We start from the raw sequence: 22,796 nt of genomic DNA, 5'->3' as shown, positions 1-22,796 counted from the left end.
GCGGCGTGGCGTCATGGCGTTAAGATGGTAGTGCCAGGTCAATCGGCGATCTCTGAATTTAAATCGGATTTTTGTCATGTGTGTTGTGAAATTAAACGTCTATCCGAGAATCCTGGCCATGTTCGTTTTGTCAAAAGGTGGTACAAACCTGCGTTTCCGCCATGCGGCTCCGTGGAAGTTAGAGTAGAGTTATTGTGTTTTTAGGCAAAAGCCGAGCGAGCCGCGAGTCACGGGTGTGCGGTATGAGGTTGCTCGGAGGATGTGTGCCCAAATGCATTGTGGGTCATTGCGACTTTGCTGAATCTCGGACGCTGGATGTCGGACGTTCATGCGCGCGTGGAATGTGTAGTTTCAAGCGGAGTGCTCGAATTGCAGATATAAACTTGAAAAACATTAATTATATAATCATAGCGGCGCCTGAATTCTAATAAACATGCTTCAGTTTGTGTTTAAAATGAGGTCATGCCGGACAATGGTATACGTGTGCTTTTTTCAAGGCTGGTCATAAAACCACGCCCACATGCGCTTGTTTTTGCGTAATGCAAGTAGAATGACATGAACCTATCGTTAACTATATATATTTTGTTTTAATCTCAGCAACGCTTGACTCTGTATAAACATGCTTTGGATTACTCATGTACACAAACCCATAAAATATATGGGTTTGTTTGGCTAAGCATACACTCTTCTCTTTGTGAGTTACAGTTCTGTTTTCTCGGAGCCCAGAAAAACAATTGGTCCAAATGATAAAGGAAAGGCTGACTCCCCCGAATGATAACGGTGGGAGGGACTCTCCCAGTCACTTCGTTCTCTCGGAGATTTTTCTGATAAATCGTATTTGGTATATAAGTGAATGAGAATCAATGCGTTGGCAGGAAGGCTTGACGTGGCATGTTCTTGCTGTAGATTGCTGTAGACGTCGGTCTCCTCCGGATCCGTATAAGTTGGCTTTAATAAAAAACTGCGTCATTTTTCAGGCTATTTGTGGACTTCTTTGCAAACGAAGAGCTGATTCTTCACAGATGGTACCAGGAGTGGGGTGTCAACAGACGCGGAGGACGGGAAGCGGAACCCGGGCGACGGAAGGAAGGCTGCTCGAGGCCGGGACGCTGGCACTCTAATTTGATTAAGGTGAGCAATTGTCTTATACCAGAGGGCTATCTTTCCAAATTTGTACCTTGCTTCTTCGAACGGGTTCAGTCCGCTTCCCTGTCATCCGCGCTGTCTGCACTCGAACAGAATTGTAAGTAGAGGCTCATTTAGGCCTCAGAATGACGTGGTTTTGTTAAAGCCAGGATAAACAAGTAAGGATAAACAAGTAAGGACTTAACAGTAAGCTTAAAGTTACAGTTAGCACCAGGAGGGGAAAGTGAGGTCGGACAGCCGTAAAGGTTGAGCCAAGCCAAGAACTTTCCAGGAAGGATCAGCCCAGAGCAATAAGATGGGAAGCAAGCTAACGAAAGAAAGGGAACCCCTTAAAGGAACCCCGGCATCTTTCATGTTTAAGAGGCATCATTTTGCCGCGGTAAGACCATTAAAGGACTGGGCTGTGTTAACTAAAGATTTAAGTAGTCCCTGGCCAGAGGAGGGATCGTTTGCACTTGACAAGTTGGAAGTGTTGAACGGAGCTTTGGATAAGCTACAAAGGGAAAAGAAACACTTCCCACCCGATTACTGGAAAGTGTATGGCTGGTGGGAAAAGGAAGGAATGAAGCGACTGGCAGCCTCAAGACAGGCTAGCTTGGCAGGGGAAGTACTGAAGCTTCAGGGCCAAAAGAAACAAGCTGACAGGGTTCAGCAGGACAAAACAATTAAGGAGGTAGTTAAGCTAGCAAATCAGCGGCTAATGCCGCTCGTCCATAATCCGGACCAAGACCCCGCGACAGGGGAGGTAGCCACCATGCCCCCACCCCCCCAAGCCCTGAGCCCTGTCCCCGGGCTACAGGCGCCACCTCTCCCACCCCCGCCCCTGTTCCCCCAGGGGTTAGACCCCCATAAAACTAGACCAGCCGCCCCTCAGGTTCACCTTAGCCCGGGCAATCCTTTTAGAGGACAAGAAATTAATGGGGCGGACAGCGGGTTCACGGCCCCAGAGGGGCCAGGAGAACTGTACCCCTCATTGGAAGGGTGCACGGAATCAGAGAACCCACAACCTGCAATTGGGATGTGTCCTTTAAAAAACAATAGGACTGAACAGGGGGGCACCCATTAACATCAGGATACCCTGGAGGGAATCAGATTTGGCGTCTATGCAGGAGCGGGTGAGAACCCTGCTGGCTGAACATCCCGGTCAGATACCAGAATTTATGCGGTTGTGGATACAAAATACAGGCGCAGATTGGCGAGACGTCTGCCACATGGGGAAGGCTGTATTGCCAGCGCGGGTGTGGGACCAGGCCAAAGTACACGCACGCTGGCCAAATGTAGCACCGCCCCCGGCCCAAACCGCGGCCCAGACCCTCGCCGATTGGGAGGCCCTGGTCGACTTATTGTTGGCCGGGGTACACACCGCACTGATGCCAGCCGCGGGGCCAGATTGGAATAAAATATACGGCCTAAAACAGAAGCATGGCGAGGCAGCCCTCGATTGGAAAGAGAGGGTAGAACGAGCAGTGTTAAGGTGGGGAGGACTGGGCCAGGTGCGGGCACAAGATCTCCCTCACGCTGTAGTGAACAACTTTTTTGTAGAAGGAATGAGACCGACAGTTAAGAAGCGCATTCAAACGGCTATGATAGGATGGAGAAACACCCCAACCGACCAACTAGTCGAAGCGGCCGAACAATGTGGCGAGGGCGACGAGAAGAAGGCCGATGTTAAGGACGACATGTTGCAAATGCTCGTCCAGGAGAAACGGGACCGACTCAACCAAAATAAGAAGGGAAATCAAGGCCAAGGACGGGCCCAGAATCGGGACACCAGGTTAGAGCCCAACGAAGAGTGGGGGCGCGACGACGAAAACGAAAATGACGCTGATGACAACGACAATGGACGAGTCGACATGCGGACAAAAGGGCCCCCTCCCCAAAATTGGAACCCACAAGGGCCCCCTCCCCAAAATTGGAACCCACAAGGGCCCCCTCCCCAAAATTGGAACCCACAAGGGCCCCCTCCCCAAAATTGGAACCCACAAGGGCCCCCTCCACCGCAAAACTGGAACATGCAGGGGCCCCCTCCACCGCCGCAGAGCTGGGCCATGCAACCACCCCCTCCACAGACCTGGGCAGTACAAACGCCCCCTCCCCAGAACGGGTATCCACCGGGACCCCCTCCCCAAATCGATGGGCCTCCCCCAAGTTATTGGACCCCAAGCGGAGCAAACGGGAATGGGCCGCCACAATGGGGACAGCGGAACCAACAGCCTGCGAGGCGTCCGACGCAACAGGGTCAGCGCAACAGTAACAGGCATCCCGCATCCACCGCTCCACAAGGGGCGTGCTTCCGTTGCGGACAGATGGGACATTGGAAACGTGATTGCCGGGGGCCCCGCCAGGGATACCCGCCACAGAGAAATCAAGTAGCCTATTGACGGGACGCCGGCGGGCCGCCCGTAGAATGCCCCCTCTTGACTATGACACCAACCGAGGAGCCGACCTGGACACTAGACGTGGATGGGCAACCGGTAGATTTTCTCGTAGATACGGGCGCGACTCACAGTACTATTAACGAAGGGCAGCTACCATCTTTGCGCCCCACTGATAGAGATGTTCAGATAGTGGGAGTTTCAGGCTTGCCCCAAGCGCTTCCCATTTCAGAAGAGGTAAGAGTGGTGTGCGGCCCATTAGAGGCTAGACACGCTTTCTTGATGACTACCACCGCCCCGACTAACTTGTTGGGACGGGATTTACTTTGCCGTTTAGGCTGCCAAATTTCATGTACGGAGCAGGGAGTTTTTGTAGACGTCGCGGAATCCAAACGCGATCTGTTAATGACGGCATTGTCTCGGCCCGGCCCCACCGCATACTGGTGGAGCCTGGAAAAGGGGGCTTTGGCCTCTTGGGCACACGTCCTAGACACAGTATGCTCCCAGAGTGACGGGTTGCGAGATTGGCTGCACGTACACCAAATTACAACAGACATAAAGGACAACCCTCCCCATTGCACGGCCTACTACGATGCTAGGGGCGATGACGACGAGTACCGAGGAAAGATAAAGGGGTCAATAGGTAAGAATTCGGACCTAACATTGTCAAATATATGGGTTGGACGGGAGGGAATAGGCGTCGAGGTAACCCTAACCGCGGAACAGCGGGCGTTGTCTCAGTACCCCGCAGGGGTGGACGCCCATGTTACCCTCACCACCGCCAAAGGATGGCCGGCGGAAAGTATAGGATGGATGATGGGGCGTTTGCGAGAAATTCCGTGCAGCGCCATTTATGAAGTGGACCACTGGACAGTGACGATGCTCGACAATGACGAAGGGTATTTGATCACCCTTGAGGAGCAGAGTATAGAAGGAAAATTTGAAGAGACAGACCTGCCCCCAAAGGGCAACCACGTTGTACGAACGGTGTCTCAGGGCCCGGGCGAGTCCGATGACCTCTTGGAGGAGGTTCCGGCCGATTTGTGGTCCCAACACGACAACGATGTCGGGCGAATTCGCGATGCCAAGCCTCTGGTAATACCGGTCCAACCAGGAATGTCCCTCCCAAACGTGAGACAATATAAATTGCGGCACGAGGCCGATGCGGGCATAGAGCCAGTGATTCAATCTTTGGTGAAACAGAAAATAATTGTAGAAACTAACAGCCAATGCAACACACCAATTTTGCCCGTAAAGAAACCAATGCAGGATAAATGGAGGTTCGTGCAGGATTTGAGGGAAGTGAACAAAGTCATACAAGGCATACACCCAGTGGTACCGAACGCGGAAGGCCTTATGACATCTATTCCACCGGACGCAACACATTTTACCGTCATTGACTTATGCTCGGCCTTTTTCTCCGTACCCATCGCACCCGAGTCACAATACTTGTTCGCCTTCACCTTTAGGGGGCGCCAGTTCACCTGGACGGTGTTACCCCAAGGGTTCTCCGACAGCCCCACCCTGTTCTCCCGAGCGTTGCACCGCGATTTGGCAGACGTGGAACTAAAAGGGGGTTCGGTGTTGTTGCAATACATTGACGACTTGTTGATTTGTTCCCCTTCCAAGGAAGCCTGTGAAGTGGACTCCATGGCCCTGCTAAGAGCCTTGGCGGCCAAGGGCCACAAGGTAGGACGGAGAAAGCTCCAATTTGTACGGAAGGTAGTAACCTATTTGGGTCATGCCATTTCACACGGGAAGCGGGAACTGCATGTTGGACGGGTGACCGCCATCATGGAATCGCCACGGCCAAGTACGCAACGACAGATGTTGCGCTTCCTAGGTATGACGGGTTACTGCCGCTCTTGGATAATTGACTACGCGCTACTTGCTAAACCGCTGTACGAAGCCACTAGAGTAGGAGAACCAAACTACTTGGTTTGGACGGACGAATTGATGCGCTGTTTCGAGGGGCTGAAAAAGGCATTGGTAACGGCACCGACTTTAGGACTCCCCGATTATGCGAAACCATTCACCCTTTACACTCATGCAATAAGGGGTTTTGCTCAGTCCGTTTTGACACAGACTCATGGAGATAAGGAACGACCGGTAGCCTACTTTAGTAAAAAGCTGGAACCGGTCGAGCAAGGGTTTCCGGTGTGCCTGCAAGCCGTGGCAGCGGCTAGGTACGCTGTGGAAAGGACAGCGGACATTGTGATGGGGCACCCGGTAACGCTACAGGTACCGCACTGCGTCACTTCACTGTTACTACAGCGGACAACACAACATTTGTCGACTACTAGATTAATGCAATACGAAACAGCACTGATTACGGCCGCCAACGTTACCATTAAACGTTGCACTACACTCAACCCGGCCTCACTGATGCCCACCCCAGAGGAGGGCGAACCCCACGTATGTGTCGATGTAGTACAGCAAGTCTCCACGGTACGCCCGGACCTGAAGGACGTTCCCCTCAACGACCCCGATCGTGTGTACTACGTCGATGGGTCGGCTAAACGCGGATGGGACGGCTCTTTGCTATCTGGATACGCGGTGTGTTCAGATAGCGAGACGGTAGAAAGTGGGCGCCTTCCGCCCACATTTTCCGCCCAGCAGGCGGAGCTGTGCGCCTTGACTAGAGCATGCAGCTTGGCGGCGGACCTGGCCGTCAACATTTATACAGATTCAGCATACGCGCACGGGGTAGTTCACGACAAAGGGGCAATCTGGAAGATGCGAGGCTTTCTCACATCCGCGGGTTCGGTCATAAAGAACGGCGAACTGGTTGAAGGGCTACTCCAAAGCATCTTGCTTCCCCGCGCTATCGCGGTAATTAAATGTCGCGGCCACCAAAGGACAGACTCTGACGTCGCCCGAGGCAACGCCAGAGCAGACGCAGCGGCAGGAAAAGCGGCCAACCAACAAATAGGACAGAACATGCCGATGGTAACGCGAGCAAAGGGGGCACACACGCAAACTGCCAACGTACCGACCTCAGGACCTACCCCCTCCCCGCAAATTGGGTGCACCATCATCACCGCCTCACCAACTAATGAGGACGTTATAAAACTTCAAAACGCAGCAACAGCAGCCGAACACAATGACTGGGTAAAAAGAGGGGCCACACGCCCCGGACCAAATGCGATGTGGACCCTTCACGGAAAACCGATAGCACCCAAGGAACTACTGCCTTGGCTGGCACGTATGGGACATCAAAATGGCCATGTGTGCCAGAGGGGGGTGATGGAACAGATAAACTATACCTGGGCGGCACCGGGACTGTCGCGAATCGCATCAGAGGTGTGCCGGTCATGCGCGGTTTGCCAACAACACAACAGGGGGGCACCCCCTAGGCACCCACATAATGCGGGCCATCCTCGGCCAATCGGGCCCTTCTGTCATGTCCAGTTCGATTTTATTAACATGGAACCAAGTATGTCGTTCCGATATGTCCTGGTAATCGTGGACATGTTCACAAAATGGGTCGAGGCCTATCCATGCGTCAAGTCAGACGCCCCGACAGTAGCCAAGCGCCTCGTGCGGGATTTCATGTGCAGATTCGGCATCCCTCAGAAAATTTCGTCAGACAAAGGGGGCCACTTCACGGGAGAGGTGATTAAGGGTATCCTAAAGGCACTGGGCGTGAAACAATCTTTCCATTGCGCTTATCACCCACAATCAGCGGGACTTGTGGAACGCACCAATGGGACGCTGAAACTCAAGGTAGCCAAGATCTGTGCAGACACAGGTTTGAAGTGGCCGGAAGCACTCCCGCTGGCGTTAATGAGTATCCGGTCCACCCCGGGCTGCACCACGGGCCTTTCCCCCCACGAGATATTAATGGGACGACCTATGAGTTTGCCTGTTTCGGCACCGATGGACATGTCCAAACTTGACTTGCCTGTGATGGATGACATGCTTTTAAAGTTTTGCAGAGGATTGTCCAACGTGGCACGCAGAATTCACGCCCGGGTACGAGAGGCGTTGCCTGAACCAACAAGCCACGCCATCCACGACTTCCAGACCGGCGATTACGTGCTCGTAAAACACTTCACCCGCAAGAACGCCTTGGAACCAAGGTGGAAGGGACCAGTCCAGGTGTTGCTGACTACACCAACGGCAGTCTTTTGCGAGGGCAAGACTTCGTGGATCCACGCCACGCACTGTAAGTTGGCCATACAAGCACCAGACACTACACCACAGCAACCACAGTAAGGATGGGCCTAATCATAGGTACAATACTATTGATAGCGACAGCAGCTAGGGGAAACTCCGATTCCAATAGATGCAAAAACGAAACCCGACACCTCACCGTAACATGGGGACAAAGAGTATCACTACCATGTTTCGAACAGAAAGCCCTGCACACAAATTGGGTGAACATAAATTGGCTAGCACTGTCGGCAGGGCCTGGACGCGTTGGCATGGTACTACAAAAGCAACGAGAGTTCCGGGAAGACGGGCAAGCTAGCATTAAGACCTTGGCCCAACCAGGATACCAATGGGGAACCCCTGATTTTAAGCTACAAACACGCACACGCCTAGGGAAAGACATGACCATGCAGGTCCGGTGCAGCGTCTGGACCCCTGGCGCGGCCGGTGGCGAAAGGAACTACATACCATGCATCGAATACATACTCACGCCACAACCCCAGAATAAGGCCCCAAAGAAGGGTGAAAACACATATTGGAAAGTGGCCAGGGAGGTGGCAACAATTCAAAATAGGACACACTGCTGGTCGTGCATGCGCTTTCCCCAAGCAGGCACCACAGGAATACACATGATAGTGCTACCTCTGTCCCTCAATGACCTCTGCTCACAACCTATCGATTCCCCATGTTTAGTCACCACGCTGGAAAGAGAAGGGGTTGACAACGGCAAGAGTTGCAATCGACAATTTAATTATCGCCCGTCAATGATTGCCCATGTGGCCGAGAGGCCTGCCCCCGTCTGGGTCAAACCACAGAAAGGGAGGGTCTGCCTCCAGGGTTCCGGCCACTTGCGTATGGGAGAATCAGAATGCGCCTACACTCTCCCCGGGAAGCTGGGACAAGGGAGCTCGGGGATTACATTACGAATAGTACTGCAAGATAAACGCAACCACAACATAACGGCTATAACATTCTCTAGGGGGGTTAGTAGGATTAATGGGGTGGTAAAGGGACTCCAGTGCTTATCCACCCACCTGGTCCCACCCCATGGGACAATGTTTATATGCGGCGACAAGGCTTACCCCTATTTACCAAATAATTGGGGGGGCACATGTTATCTGGGTTCAGTCCTTCCTGACGTTGAGATACTGGATGAGCTAGACCCAAAGTCCTTGGACAGGCGTAATAAGAGGTCAGTCATGAATGAAGATGGAACCACTAAACTACACGGGAGTCTATGGGAAAAGGTGTTTGGTTTCTTCTTCCCAGGAGCGGGCACAGTCATGGATAGTTTCCGAATAGACAAATTGGCTTTGACCCTAGAAAAGGTGGCAAACGACACCGCTACGGCTCATGACATACTATTGGACACGGTAATTCACATGCGTACAATGGTGATGCAGAATCGGGTGGCTTTGGACATGCTCCTGGCAGAGAAAGGAGGGGTATGCGGAATTATAGAGGGAAAATGTTGCACTTACATACCCGATCCATCTGAAGGAGTGTCAGCCGCAATAGTGAGACTAAGGGAAACTAGCCACGCCCTGACGATCGATCGGATCGCGCGCGAAAATTCTTATACATTTAGCTGGCTCACTGACTGGTTCCAGGGATGGACGGGCACCATAGTGAAGTGGTTATTGACCGCACTGGCTGTGATAATCGGGGTAGTAATTTGGGGGGCACTAATGAAATCTCTAGTCCTCCTCTGTATGAGAAAGTATTTTACAGGATGGAAAGTGAAAAAGCCGCCGACAACGACTATGGTTCTGACCACAGAGGCCGTCGACCTGAACGGGTCCTTCAACAAGGCAGACGTGACCGGCGCTCCAGAAAATTGCATTGAATTTTGTGACGACTGTGATACTTGTGTGGATCCCATGTGGGAACTGGCTGCTGCCTGTAACGGTGTATGTGATGACTGTGATACTTGTGCTATAAACCCCTTGCGTGTACTGGCTAACGCTGCTTATGTATTACAAGCGGACAGCTGCACGCCCCCTTCCGACCCAACTATGGATCTGATTGCGACACTGGGTCTGGCGGTCGAGGGACCCGACGTGGATATCCTAGACCCGCAAGCCGACCAGGCGCCCATGGGAGACTTTGACATAAAGGAAGTCCCTCTCTTTTCTTCAAATGTTTCGGATCTCTTTGATCCAAATGTTTCGGATCTCTTTGATCCACATGTTGCGGATCTCTTTGCTTCAAGTGATTCGGATTCGGATTTTTACGCTCTGTACCCTGACCAGGAAATTGAGACACAAGATACTGACGACATTTTGTATTCCCCAGAACAGCAACACGTGAGGGACCTCATGGGCATGACCGTTGATTAACTTCGAAGATCTGCAAGGACTGCGTCTGCAAAGGGTGGGGGGAGCCAGTTCCGCAGGGGAAGTGATGCACCCTCTGGCGGAGCAGAACCTCATCTGGACCAGACGTCTTCGTTGTGGATCCGAAACGTTAATGGACTTTCATGTTCTGAGCCCTCAGGCTCCGAGCACGCACCACACGACACATTCGCCAAATGCACGGGCGAGGCGCTTTGGGCGCACGATATGCCCTTGGGAGATACCCGCATTACACAATTATTTTTTAATACCCGCATTACGCAATTATTTTTCACTAAAGCCCGATGTGGCACGTTGTCTCTTAAGATACTTTGTCTCGACGAGACAAGAGGAAGGAATGTCAAGTCATAGATTCTTTATTGACAATTCTCTGTTATGACAGCCGACGGCATGTCCCAAGTGAGGTAAACCCCGCCGGGAACGCGAATAGAGCGGCGTGCAGGGAGTGTTGAGATTCGTGCGGAGGCACGGGGGTGCGCGCCAAGACGGGGGGGGGGCGGCGTGGCGTCATGGCGTTAAGATGGTAGTGCCAGGTCAATCGGCGATCTCTGAATTTAAATCGGATTTTTGTCATGTGTGTTGTGAAATTAAACGTCTATCCGAGAATCCTGGCCATGTTCGTTTTGTCAAAAGGTGGTACAAACCTGCGTTTCCGCCATGCGGCTCCGTGGAAGTTAGAGTAGAGTTATTGTGTTTTTAGGCAAAAGCCGAGCGAGCCGCGAGTCACGGGTGTGCGGTATGAGGTTGCTCGGAGGATGTGTGCCCAAATGCATTGTGGGTCATTGCGACTTTGCTGAATCTCGGACGCTGGATGTCGGACGTTCATGCGCGCGTGGAATGTGTAGTTTCAAGCGGAGTGCTCGAATTGCAGATATAAACTTGAAAAACATTAATTATATAATCATAGCGGCGCCTGAATTCTAATAAACATGCTTCAGTTTGTGTTTAAAATGAGGTCATGCCGGACAATGGTATACGTGTGCTTTTTTCAAGGCTGGTCATAAAACCACGCCCACATGCGCTTGTTTTTGCGTAATGCAAGTAGAATGACATGAACCTATCGTTAACTATATATATTTTGTTTTAATCTCAGCAACGCTTGACTCTGTATAAACATGCTTTGGATTACTCATGTACACAAACCCATAAAATATATGGGTTTGTTTGGCTAAGCATACACTCTTCTCTTTGTGAGTTACAGTTCTGTTTTCTCGGAGCCCAGAAAAACAATTGGTCCAAATGATAAAGGAAAGGCTGACTCCCCCGAATGATAACGGTGGGAGGGACTCTCCCAGTCACTTCGTTCTCTCGGAGATTTTTCTGATAAATCGTATTTGGTATATAAGTGAATGAGAATCAATGCGTTGGCAGGAAGGCTTGACGTGGCATGTTCTTGCTGTAGATTGCTGTAGACGTCGGTCTCCTCCGGATCCGTATAAGTTGGCTTTAATAAAAAACTGCGTCATTTTTCAGGCTATTTGTGGACTTCTTTGCAAACGAAGAGCTGATTCTTCACATATATATATATATATATATATATATATATATATATATATATATATATATATATATATATATATATATATATATATATATATATATATATATATATATATATATATATATATGTATATATATATATATATATATATATATATATATATATATATATATATATATATATATATATATATATATATATATATTAGGGTGGTCCACGGATATATATAATATTTAATACTATTAAAAATCCATGCTCCACAAGGCTGCCCTTGTTCCTATATGTTTATAAAGATCATATGAACCAAATATGAGGTCAATTGGAACTTATTTAGAGGTTGCTCAAAAAATAAACATTTTTAATTTATCCTGTTTTTTTCAGATGGCAGAAACTCGCAGCTCTTCCACAGTTTGGTTGCTGCGCAAGTCTGAAAAGGAAATAATATGTGGGGGACTACCAACCAAAGGACACACATTGCAGAAAATGGTGTACCATCACATACAAGAACACCATACAGTTCGTGAAAGTGCCAAACTTAGTGTACAAGCTGTGTGGGCATACTGGGAGAAATCACGAATTCCAGTGCAGAGAGTAGATTCCTGTGAGCGCCAACTTTTGAAGTTGTATGAACCCTACAAACTGGGAAAGAAAAATAGAACCAAGACATTCGAAAACTATAGAGTGAAGGAGCAGATGTTCAAAGATGATCTTCAATCCCTCTTCGATATCTCACCAAATGATGCGCTTGAGAAAATGACGAATGAAGAAGACAAAGCATTCCTTATCATGCAGCGTGAGGATCCCTCATGTTCACGTATGGGATCTGTGGACAACACTCTGACCGTGAAGGAGAACAGAAAGCGTATCAGGGTTGAGAATGAAGATAAAAGAAAGAAGAAACATGCTGCTGAGACTCTAACAGCAATGCAATCTGTTCCATCAACATCGGCTGTGGTTGATGATGATGATGATGATGATGATGATGATGAGTCTGAGATTGAAAGCTCCGATTCAGGGGACAATGAATTCAAACTCCAAAGTCCATCTTCTGCCAAACAGGCGAAAAAGGCTCCCATCAAGGTGATCACTCCAGCAATAGCGATGTTCACTGTTTATAAACAAACCCACCATATCCGCGCATGCGCAGCAGCCTGGTTGGCAAAAGCGCAGTGTTTTCGTTTTGCACAATGGCGTCGCTCGGCACACATGTGATCATTTCGGAGTATTTTAATAGTCTTGACACTGTTGCAAAATCTCGGTACAAATCGAAGTTGAGTTATAGGAATGGTGAGGATATTCTTCCGGATCCATTTGCATTGAAAGGATGGCAAAACAATACATCTTGCTGGCCAGATTTGAACTACGGCGACGTGTACACGTACTTGATCGACACACCGGGTATCTACACAAGGGAGTCACTGAAGGCATTCAGGTCACTAGAGGCATACAATTTTTTTTTAAGTGGTCATGTGAAGCCACTGTGGTATCATGCGATCGGGAATGATGTACCATTCTGCTTTATCAAAGGCAAAGTCATACCATCACAGCGTCTCACCAACAAACCTAGAACTGCCACTTTAAAACTGCTGGCAGTGATGACCGGTTTACTCGCACCCACTTTTGATACAACCCCACTTTTGATACAACCCCACTTTTGATACAACCCCACTTTCATTGGACATGCTTTGACACAACCCCCTTGGATAAAACCCTGACACACACACACACACACACACACACACACACACCCTACCCCCACCCACACACACACCCCCACATGCACACCCCTCCAAGCACACACACACCAACCCCCCCCCCCACACACACACACACACATCCCTCCCCCCCCCCCACACACACACACACATCCCTCCCCACCCACACACACACATCCCCTCCTACACACACACACACACACACACACCTCGTTTTTTCATTTCTGTTCCTCACAATTCTATCCCTCTCTTTCATTCACACACACACACACACACACACACACACACACACACACACACACACACACACACACACATCCACACACACACACACACATATCCACACACACACACACACACACACACACAAACACCCCCACACCCCCCCCCCCACCCACACACACACACACACCACCCCCCTCACCCCCCCCCCCCACACACCCACACACACATCCACACACACGCACATCCCCACATCCACACATGCACATCCGTTTACCTGAAAGCCAACGAAGCTCTTAGAAAACTAAACAAACAAAACAAACCAAAATGACATGCAACTTCTTTTCTTCCTAAAATCAACACAAAGTTAATAACAAAAAAAACTGTAAATTTCACAAACCTGACAAGAAATGTGTACTACAAACACGAGTGTGCGCTATTGGGTTCCATTGTTTTCTCCGAATGGCATTTATCCAAGCCGATCGTTTGGGTTCTTTCTCTGGAATTCTATAGAAACTTATTCCCGAGGTACTTTTCAAATCTATTTGTGCAATTAATACATATACAATACAATATACAGTACATATATAATTATATTGCTATACAAATGCCTTGGGGGTTAATTATTCATCAGTTATCTCTTAATGATTGTCAGTGTGTTTTTAACCAAAGTCAGCAACGTCCAGGCAAATCACCCTTCACACTTGTCTATCTCTTCTCCCTCTTTTCTCTTTGTGTTGAACTCTCAAATCACCCCATTGGCTTTTCACACCATACAACTACACTTCGACATGGCGTGTGCATGTGAGCTACTGAGAGCCTTTGCGTACACACTTGCAAGATGGCGTGTCTATGTTTGCTACTTCAGCACTAGGAGAAGAGCACATGCGTGACACCCGCTGGGTGGGCGGGAGAGACCTCCCCGTGATTGGTCATGGGGCCAGGCTTTAAAAGTCAGCGACACACACACAGACGTCGAGAGCCGCCACAGTGAGTGCACACATGAGAGACCCAGGGAGATGCCACGCTGGAACAGTGGAACATACTACCATCAACTCTTATGTTCATCTTGTGTCCCTGCCTGAGTCTGCCACATATGATTCGGCTAAGGATTGCCACTGAAATCATTGGTGTCTAGGTTTAGCTCGCTGATCGGGGTTTTCTGTCACATTTTTAATTGAACCACCTTTAAGCGCCATTGGCCGCCAGTGAGGCGCCATTGGTCAGTTTGTCAGCGACAGTCTAGACAGAAATGCACACCGAGGCTCCCAAGCATGTACAACGTGCAATGCCAACAGCAATATTTAAGTGAAAGAAAGGTGTTGACATTGTACAGGAATTTGTTGAGTCTACTCGCACATACAAAGATATGGTGCCACTGAATTGTAATAATGAGCAGGAAAGGCCTGTGTACTGGGCTCTCAAAGGATAGCTTAGGCCTTCGAGGTGTGCACACTCACCTTTGAACTAATCAGCCTGGGTTTGAATCTCGGTCTAGCTGTAAATTGTAACCTTGTTGTTTCACAGGTAGGGCAATGCATCATTGTGTGCACCGTTCCTCACTGTACCGATGTAATAAAGTCAAATAAAAAAAACCAATAACTTCCTTATCTTGTGCTTAAAAGGAGTTAGTACATGCACTACGTCAGCTGAATAACTGAACAAAAACATTAGGACACGATGGACAAATGGTAATCAGAACATCGGGTTTGAATGATTGACTTTTGGCCTTGAAAGAAGTACCCAGCGCATGAAGATGAGCTCGATTTATTTTTGATTGCTTGAGTCGCCCTGTTCATGTACATTTCCGTTTTCATTCTTTGTTACTTTGTTTTGCAGACCCACCATGAAAAAACATTTAACAGAGTCACAAAAGCAATATTCATGATCTACTTTGTCTGCGTCACTATCCTCTGCTCGGTAGGTTTACTTCCTGTCACTTTATTTATTATTGTGACTGTTGTGAAAATGCCACAAAACAAGTTTCAAAATTGTGGGTGCATGGAATGCCAACTTCATAGTTGGCAAGAATGAATTTTTGATCATTAAGGCTGCTCAGTTTATTGGTTTTACCTGTGTGTACAGTACTTTTACTCCATTGTACGTCGAAGCTACAACGCTGCACTGACCCAAAGGACGGTATTGTTGGGGTCGAGTCGAGAAAGGGAAACAACATATACTACGCTGTACTTTCAGCTTTACTTCCTCTTTTGTTGGTCCCCGGGTAAGTACCACAAACAGTAATACATCAATACTGTTGAGAAGTTCAACCACCTTGGGTCAGACAAGGTTTCGACTGAAGTACGAGTAGTTATAGATGTCATTCAAATCTTATCAGCATATGGTTATAACTGACTAATGCTTGCTATTTTATTTTTCCTTAGTAATGCTTTTGTGCATTCTTTCCTATGTGCCTCAAATCACGGATTCCTCGATCTTCGTTCTCCATTTACTGCAGGTTGGTATTTTTATGTGTGTGAGGCATTATTTGTAGTGCAATCTACCTCTATTAACAGGTCCATTAAAAAAAGTTTTTTTTACCTACAACCCACCTACCTCTACTAACAAAAAATAAAATAAAAAGTGATTTTTTTTTTTTTAAGAGAATGCTAAATTTATTAGCCCCCATTGGACTTGTTCCGAAACGGGGGCTTATGGATTGGGTCTCGTCTGTCTGTCCATCCGCAACCATATCTCAGAGATGTATGGACCGATTTTGTTCATACCTTGCACAAAGACAATACATGATGGTACACATATGCACATCCGGTTCCTCGGGCGAGTGAGGCGTGCTTCGAGCTCTCCACGGCATCGAAGTTTGAGTGTTTTCCCATTCTTGTCTTTGTCAAATTTCCACTGGTTATTTTGCTGTGTACATGTTATTGTGTGTTTCTAGTTGGTGTTGGTTTGTGGTTCGTGCAAACTTGTGTGTAGTTAATCGTTTTCTGAGTCGTACCTCGTGCGCGGCCTGGTGACTTGGGGCTTCCCTCCCCCCTTCGGTGTTTTGTCGGTTTGGGTTATTTCCTTCGCTGTATTGCTTGTTTCTTTTATTTTGTTTTCTCCCCCTCACCTCACCTCCTGAGACAAAGAATTCTATATTGATTCTTTCTCTCCTCCCGGACACGTTGCTTGTTCGCTCTCCTCCTCGTCTCGGCTTGTGCCCCGCCCCCTGTATCTCGTTTTCTTCCGCCTCTGCTCCTTCTTTCTCAAATCCACGTTCTCGCTTGGAGACTTTTCCCGGATTGTTTTTTCAACGTTCTGTTTGGATATTGTTGGAATATGTTTAAACCGCAGCCGTGATGCTGACGCCCCCCCCCCCCCCCCCCCCCAGAATTTACATGTTTTAAACGTTTCCCAGTGTGTACCCTGGTCAGAATAGGTACACCGTATCCCTGCGTGTCGTAAGAGACGACTAAGAGGGTTGGCGTCAGGAAGGGCATCCAGCCATAAAAACATTGCCTCAAAAAGAGAACCATGACAATCACAAGTACATATGGGCAGGGTGCAGCCCGAAGTGGAGATCGGTTTCTGAGGTTTGGGACATGGAATGTGGGGACAATGACAGGGAGATCAGGAGAAGTGGTGGAAGTATTGGTCAGAAGAAGAGTGGACATATGTTGTGTGCAAGAGACGAGATGGAAGGGAAGTGGTGTGAGAATGATGAAGGGTAGGCAGGGACAGAAATACAAGTTTGTGTGGCAAGGGTGCCCGGAGGGCGTGAATGGTGTTGGTGTCCTGTTTTCTGAGGAGTTTGTAGACAGTGTGGTGAGTGTGACTAGAGTGAGTGATAGGTTGATGATGGTGAAAATGATGATTGGAAAGCTCTTGGTGAACGTCATCTCGGGATATGCTCCGCAGGTTGGTCGAAGCGATGAAGAGAAGGACAAGTTCTGGTGTGCGATAGAGAAGCTGATGGAAAACGTGAAAGATGAGGAAGTTGTTGTGGTGGGAGGAGACCTGAATGGACATGTGGGAAGGAGTATGGATGGTTTTGAGGGAGTTCATGGGGGTTACGGATATGGTGTGAGAAATGGAGAAGGTGAAAGGATTTTGGAGTTTGCTGATGGAGCTGATTTGTTGATTTGTAATACTCAGTTCCAGAAAGAGGACAATAAGCTTGTTACATACACGTCAGGTGGGTCGACGACAACCGTTGACTACCTGATGGTGCGTCGGCGAGATAGGGGGCACCTCCGGGACACAAAGGTGATCCCGGGGGAGGAGGCTGTTTCACAGCACCACTTGGTTGTCTGCGACATAAGGGTGAAAGGTGCGAGGAGAGCTCGGCGGGTGAAGTACCAACCGAGAATGAAGGTGTGGAGGTTGAAAGAGGTGACAGTAAGGGAGGCATTAAAAGAGAGGCTGAGTAGGGTAGAGGATGATGTGGTTGAGCTTGAAAGTGGTTGGATGTCAATGAAAGCTAGTCTGTTGGGAGCCGTTGGTGAGGTATGTGGATGGACAAAAGGACCACCGAGGCACTCGGAAACATGGTGGTGGGATGTTGAGGTTGGAAAGAGGATTGACGAGAAGAGGAAGAAGTTCAAAGAGTGGCAGAAGGCGAAGGGTACGGGAGCAGAAACAGCAGAGCATGAAAGTTATAAGGCAGCCAGGAAGGCTGCAAAGAAAGAGGTAGCAAAGGCGCAGGAGGCATGTAGGAAAATGTTCGGAGAACGCTTGGATTCGGAAGAGGGTCAGAAAGCAGTATTCAGGATTGCAAAGCACATAGCGAAAGAGAGGTGTGATGTGATGGGGGTGAGTTGCTTGAAGGATGAAGTGGGACAAATCGTTGTCGACCCAGATGGAATTAAAGGAAGATGGAAAAGATATATGGAAATGCTGTTGAATACAGAGAATGAATGGGATGGCAACATAGAGAGTAACCCAGTTTTAGGACCGGCAGAGAAGATAACTGAGAAGGAAGTTGAGGAAGCGATAAAAGCAATGAAGAGTGGAAAAGCGGGAGGGCCGACGGGAGTTGTGGGAGATATGTTGAAGGCAGCAGGAAGTTGGGGTGTGAAGAGAATGACAGAGATCTGTAATCTGGTGGTGAAAGAAGGCCGCATTCCAGTGGATTGGGAACTGAGTACCCTCGTCCCTCTATACAAGGGGAAAGGTGACCCTCTGGAGTGTGGCTCGTACCGAGCGATAAAGTTATTGGAGCATGGAATGAAGGTATTGGAAAGGGTGTTGGAGAGGAGGATAAGGAAGAAAGTGAAGATCGACGAAATGCAGTTTGGATTTATGCCAGGAAGAGGAACGACAGATGCGCTTTTCATTGTGAGGCAGTTGCAGGAGAAGTACATGGATAAGAGGAAGAAGTTGTTTTTTGGGTTTGTTGATCTGGAGAAAGCATTCGATAGGGTTCCACGCAAAGTATTGACATGGGCATTGAGGAAGTTAGGAGTGGAGGAATGGTTGATCAGAGTAGTGATGGCAATGTACAAAAGAGCACGCACAGCTGTAAGGACGAAGGACGGGAACAGTGGTGAGTTTGAGGTGAAGGTGGGAGTGCATCAGGGGTCGGTACTAAGTCCACTACTATTTGTAGCTGTGATGGAGGTGCTGGCTCAGACCGTAAAGGAGGGTTTACCGTGGGAGTTGTTGTATGCAGATGATCTGGTGTTGATTGCGGAAAGTATGGATGGACTGAAGGAAAAGATGAACAAGTGGAAGGAATGTATGGAGACAAAAGGTCTGAAGGTGAATATCGGAAAGACAAAGGTGATGGCAAGTGGTAAAGCATGTGGTGAGGTGGAAAGAACTGGGAAGTGGCCGTGTGCTGTGTGCAGGAAGGGTGTCGGAGTGAACTCCATTCAATGTACAATGTGTGCTGAGTGGGTTCATCAAAAATGTAGTGGTCTGAGAGGGTCATTAACCAGTGTGGCAGCTACATTCAAATGTAAGGTGTGCACAGAGGGAGCTGCAGATGGAGGAAATGTTGAGTTGGATCTTGGAGACGGCGTGAAGCTGGAAGGTGTGAAAACATTTTGCTACCTCGGAGACATGTTGAATGGAGAAGGTGGATCAGACTCAGCAACGGTTGCTCGAGTGAGATGTGAGAGATGCATGGAAGAAGTTTCGGGAACTGAGTGGCGTGCTGATGAGGAGGAGAGTGTCGCTGAAGCTGAAGGGAAAGGTGTATGCTGCATGTGTGAGAAGTGTTATGATTTATGGGAGCGAGACATGGGTAATGAACGTAGAGCAGCAACGAAGGCTGGAAAGGGTGTAAATGCGAATGGTTCGATGGATGTGTGGAGTATCGTTGAGAGAGAGGAAGACAAATGATGAATTGCGAAAGATGATGGGAATATTGCCTGTGATTGATGCTGTGAAGAGGACCAGGTTGAGATGGTTTGGTCATGTATTGAGGAAGGATGAAAGTGACTGGTTGAGAAGAGTGATGGAAGTTAATGTAGAAGGAAGTAGAGGACGGGGAAGACCGAGAAAGACTTGGCTAAAGATGGTGGAAGAAGAAATGCGGGCAAGGGGGTTAACAAGGAGAGATGCAGAAAATAGGGCAAAATGGAGAAGATTGTCATGGGGACCGCAAGGCTAACCCCCGCTCTAGCAGGGAACATGGCCTTAAAATGCATGTTGTTGTTGTTGTACACATATGCACATAATAATGTTTCGCGATGCGAACAAAGGTGGCCGGCTGGCAGCCAGTTTAGTTGTAAAAAAAACTTTATGTTGAACACGTCATCAACCATTTCTCGGCCATGTATTTACCAATACAGATAAACAATGATGGCTTACATATGTATGTCATTTTTGCCGAGATCAGATCCAAGGTGGCCGACTCGTGGCCATTTTGTTACTTAAACGTGTCCCCAACCATTCATTGAACATGCATGGTCCGATTTTGTTCCCGCATGATACCCCGCGCATGTCAAGTGAAAAGAGGGGTGAAGCAATCGGTTCAATTACGTCTGTCTGTCCGTCTACAAATGCCAGTTTATGATCAAGGAACAACCTATTTCAATTGAATGTTATATTTTGAACACAAATCGGAAAACAAACCTACTGTTTAACAGTAGTTTGGCTCCGAATTCGACCCAATCACACATGTGCAGAGAAGAAGACCACTCCTTTTGCATCTTCAGATGTGTAGGGCTGCCGAAGCAGTTTCCTAGTCTCGTGGGCACAATTCAGGGCGGATCGCCACTCCAGGCATGTGCCTAGATAAAAAATTTTTTAAATAAGTGAGATTATTATTTTTTCTCTATCTGCCTGTCTGGTAGTCAAACAAAATTAATAATCATTACAAACAGAAAACTTACTGCTTTTAACGACTTTATAAAGGACAAAAACAACAGGCGCGAAGAACTAACGTGTTAGATAATGTGGTTTAATAGACTGCGTCAACGGCGGTAAACTTCAGGAATTAATTTATTTATACGACCTTTAAAATCTTTATTTTATTTTAATTTAATTATATATTTGAACACTGTAGAACACAAATTTACTTTTTGGCACTTTCAAAAGCCTTATGTTTAGCATTACAGTAATTGGACATGGTAAATAAGATGGTGCATAAGACTGCTTCATAGTGCTATTTCGGAATTTTTTAATATTTAAATTGAATTATCTACCGGAACACTGTGTGTGGTATGTTCTATGAACTCTCTAGTTCTCTTCAGTTTGGAGTGTATAATGAATATGCAAGTCCACATTATTTACGACTGGTTAACAGGATTAGATAGCCGAAAGTATGGTTGTGATAGACGCGCTACAAACTTGAATGACTTCCTTGGGTATAATTAGAATCCCCATCATCTGGTTTTCTTGTTCGGTGCCCATTTTCAAAATGATCAACACTCGCATCCAGTCGTCTCCTGAGAGTCTCCTTCACCCAACCATTTTAATTTGTTGTGTCAGACTTGTGTTCGCTTGATTTGTTGTGTTAACAATCCCTGTGCACATATAAAATACAAAACTGACTGCTCAGTGATCTACATGTATGCAGTTACCGTGCACAGGAAAATATTAATTCTGCTTTCTGTGCATAAATTTTACTGGGGTCGGGGTCACGTGGACTGGGCATGGTTGGCAAGGCAATGTCCTCTTACTAAGGTCTTCAGGTATTTAATGTTTAAATTTGTGAATCTTTAGAATTTATGAAAATGAAATATGCAGTGTTTTTGCAAGCAGTGTAACGTTATCCTTTGATGACATGAAACATGACAATTGATGTTATCCTTTGTTAGAAAAGTGTGCATGATTTTTTAAAATGATATCGTGATAAATGTGATTGTGGATTATTTTGTTCAGCGGTACCAGAAATAGAAGTCTCATTGATAACAAACGGTTGTGTTTTTCACTTTGCTACTCTCCTGCCTGTAGGCCATTACAATGCCACTGCAAGGTGCCATGATCAGCTTGGTGCACGGTTGGTTCCGAAGGTCCTTCCGCCATCTCCGTGAGATGGACGTCATGTTCGACTCGAGTCATGTAGAAATTTACGGCTCGAGTCTCCTCGCCAGCCAGAACAGATAATTGAAACCACACAAGCTATATTTTTCATGAAGACGTTGCTCCTTCTGGTTTTCTTGTTTCTTTGTGAGCGGGACAATTTCCCAGGAAAGCGTTGGGCCAATTCAGCCTTAAAATACTCTTGAACCATTTGGCGGAATTGGCACAGCCGACTGTTGGGTATTCGTGAGTGTCAGTGATTGATATGGCATCAACTCTTTCATGCCATCTGTACAGTTTTACGGTGGGTTACTTCCGTTGCACTTTCCTGTAATAGCATTTATTAGGGCCTAGCATTATTGTGTAATGCTTGTGTTTAGGAAAGGTAAGCCTTTGTCTTTCTGCAGTGATAGGAAATCGTATTTTAATATCACAGATAAGTATTTACTTTCATCGTCATTTGTACCTTTAAATCAGCTCTGCACTTGTCGGATTAATTTGCTGCTATTTGGCACCTGTGATTGTGTAATGCAAAGTGGTGAAAGGGAGTATCAAGTTAGCATTTATTAAAATGATACACTTTTCATTTTATTGTGTTTGGTAACCACAATATTTAAATATACATACCCTACACTCTACAGTATAATTGTACAGGTTGGCAGTTTAATGTAGAGGTACGCACACTCGCCTCGAAGCTATCGAACCTGGGATTCAATCCTGGCCTAGCTATTCTATCGCAACATTTGTCCATGTTCTTTAAATGCCTGGAGGATTGATAAAATTGAGCAAATGTAAATTAATCTGCTGCTTCCGCTGTCGGAATTGTGAATTCTGCTGCCCACTAACTTTAATTCCCCCCACGGTTTTACCAAAGCTGAGCCAAAATAGTTTTTCGCATGTCATGCAGAAATTATGC

The 22,796-nt window shown here is 47.5% G+C and overlaps 1 protein-coding gene across 2 annotated transcripts in view; it reads left to right on the top strand.

Annotated features, from left to right (window-relative positions):
• The window catches only part of LOC137424426 (uncharacterized), a 108,204-nt gene extending 85,738 nt beyond the window's left edge, over positions 1–22,466 (top strand). For both annotated transcript variants that reach the window (XM_078775453.1, XM_068111865.2), the window contains 5 exons: positions 11,913–12,611; positions 15,308–15,388; positions 15,554–15,692; positions 15,853–15,926; positions 21,812–22,466. In XM_078775453.1, the coding sequence (XP_078631579.1) occupies positions 11,913–12,611; positions 15,308–15,388; positions 15,554–15,692; positions 15,853–15,926; positions 21,812–21,964 (1,146 nt within the window). In that variant the 3' untranslated portion in view covers positions 21,965–22,466. The remainder of the gene's footprint in view (positions 1–11,912; positions 12,612–15,307; positions 15,389–15,553; positions 15,693–15,852; positions 15,927–21,811) is intronic.
• Positions 22,467–22,796: the final 330 nt, after the last annotated feature.

Source organism: Myxine glutinosa, chromosome 4 (genome assembly GCF_964187855.1).
Source record: "Myxine glutinosa chromosome 4, kmMyxGlut1.1, whole genome shotgun sequence".
NCBI lineage: Eukaryota > Metazoa > Chordata > Myxini > Myxiniformes > Myxinidae > Myxine > Myxine glutinosa.
This window is presented reverse-complemented; position numbering and strand designations above follow the sequence as displayed.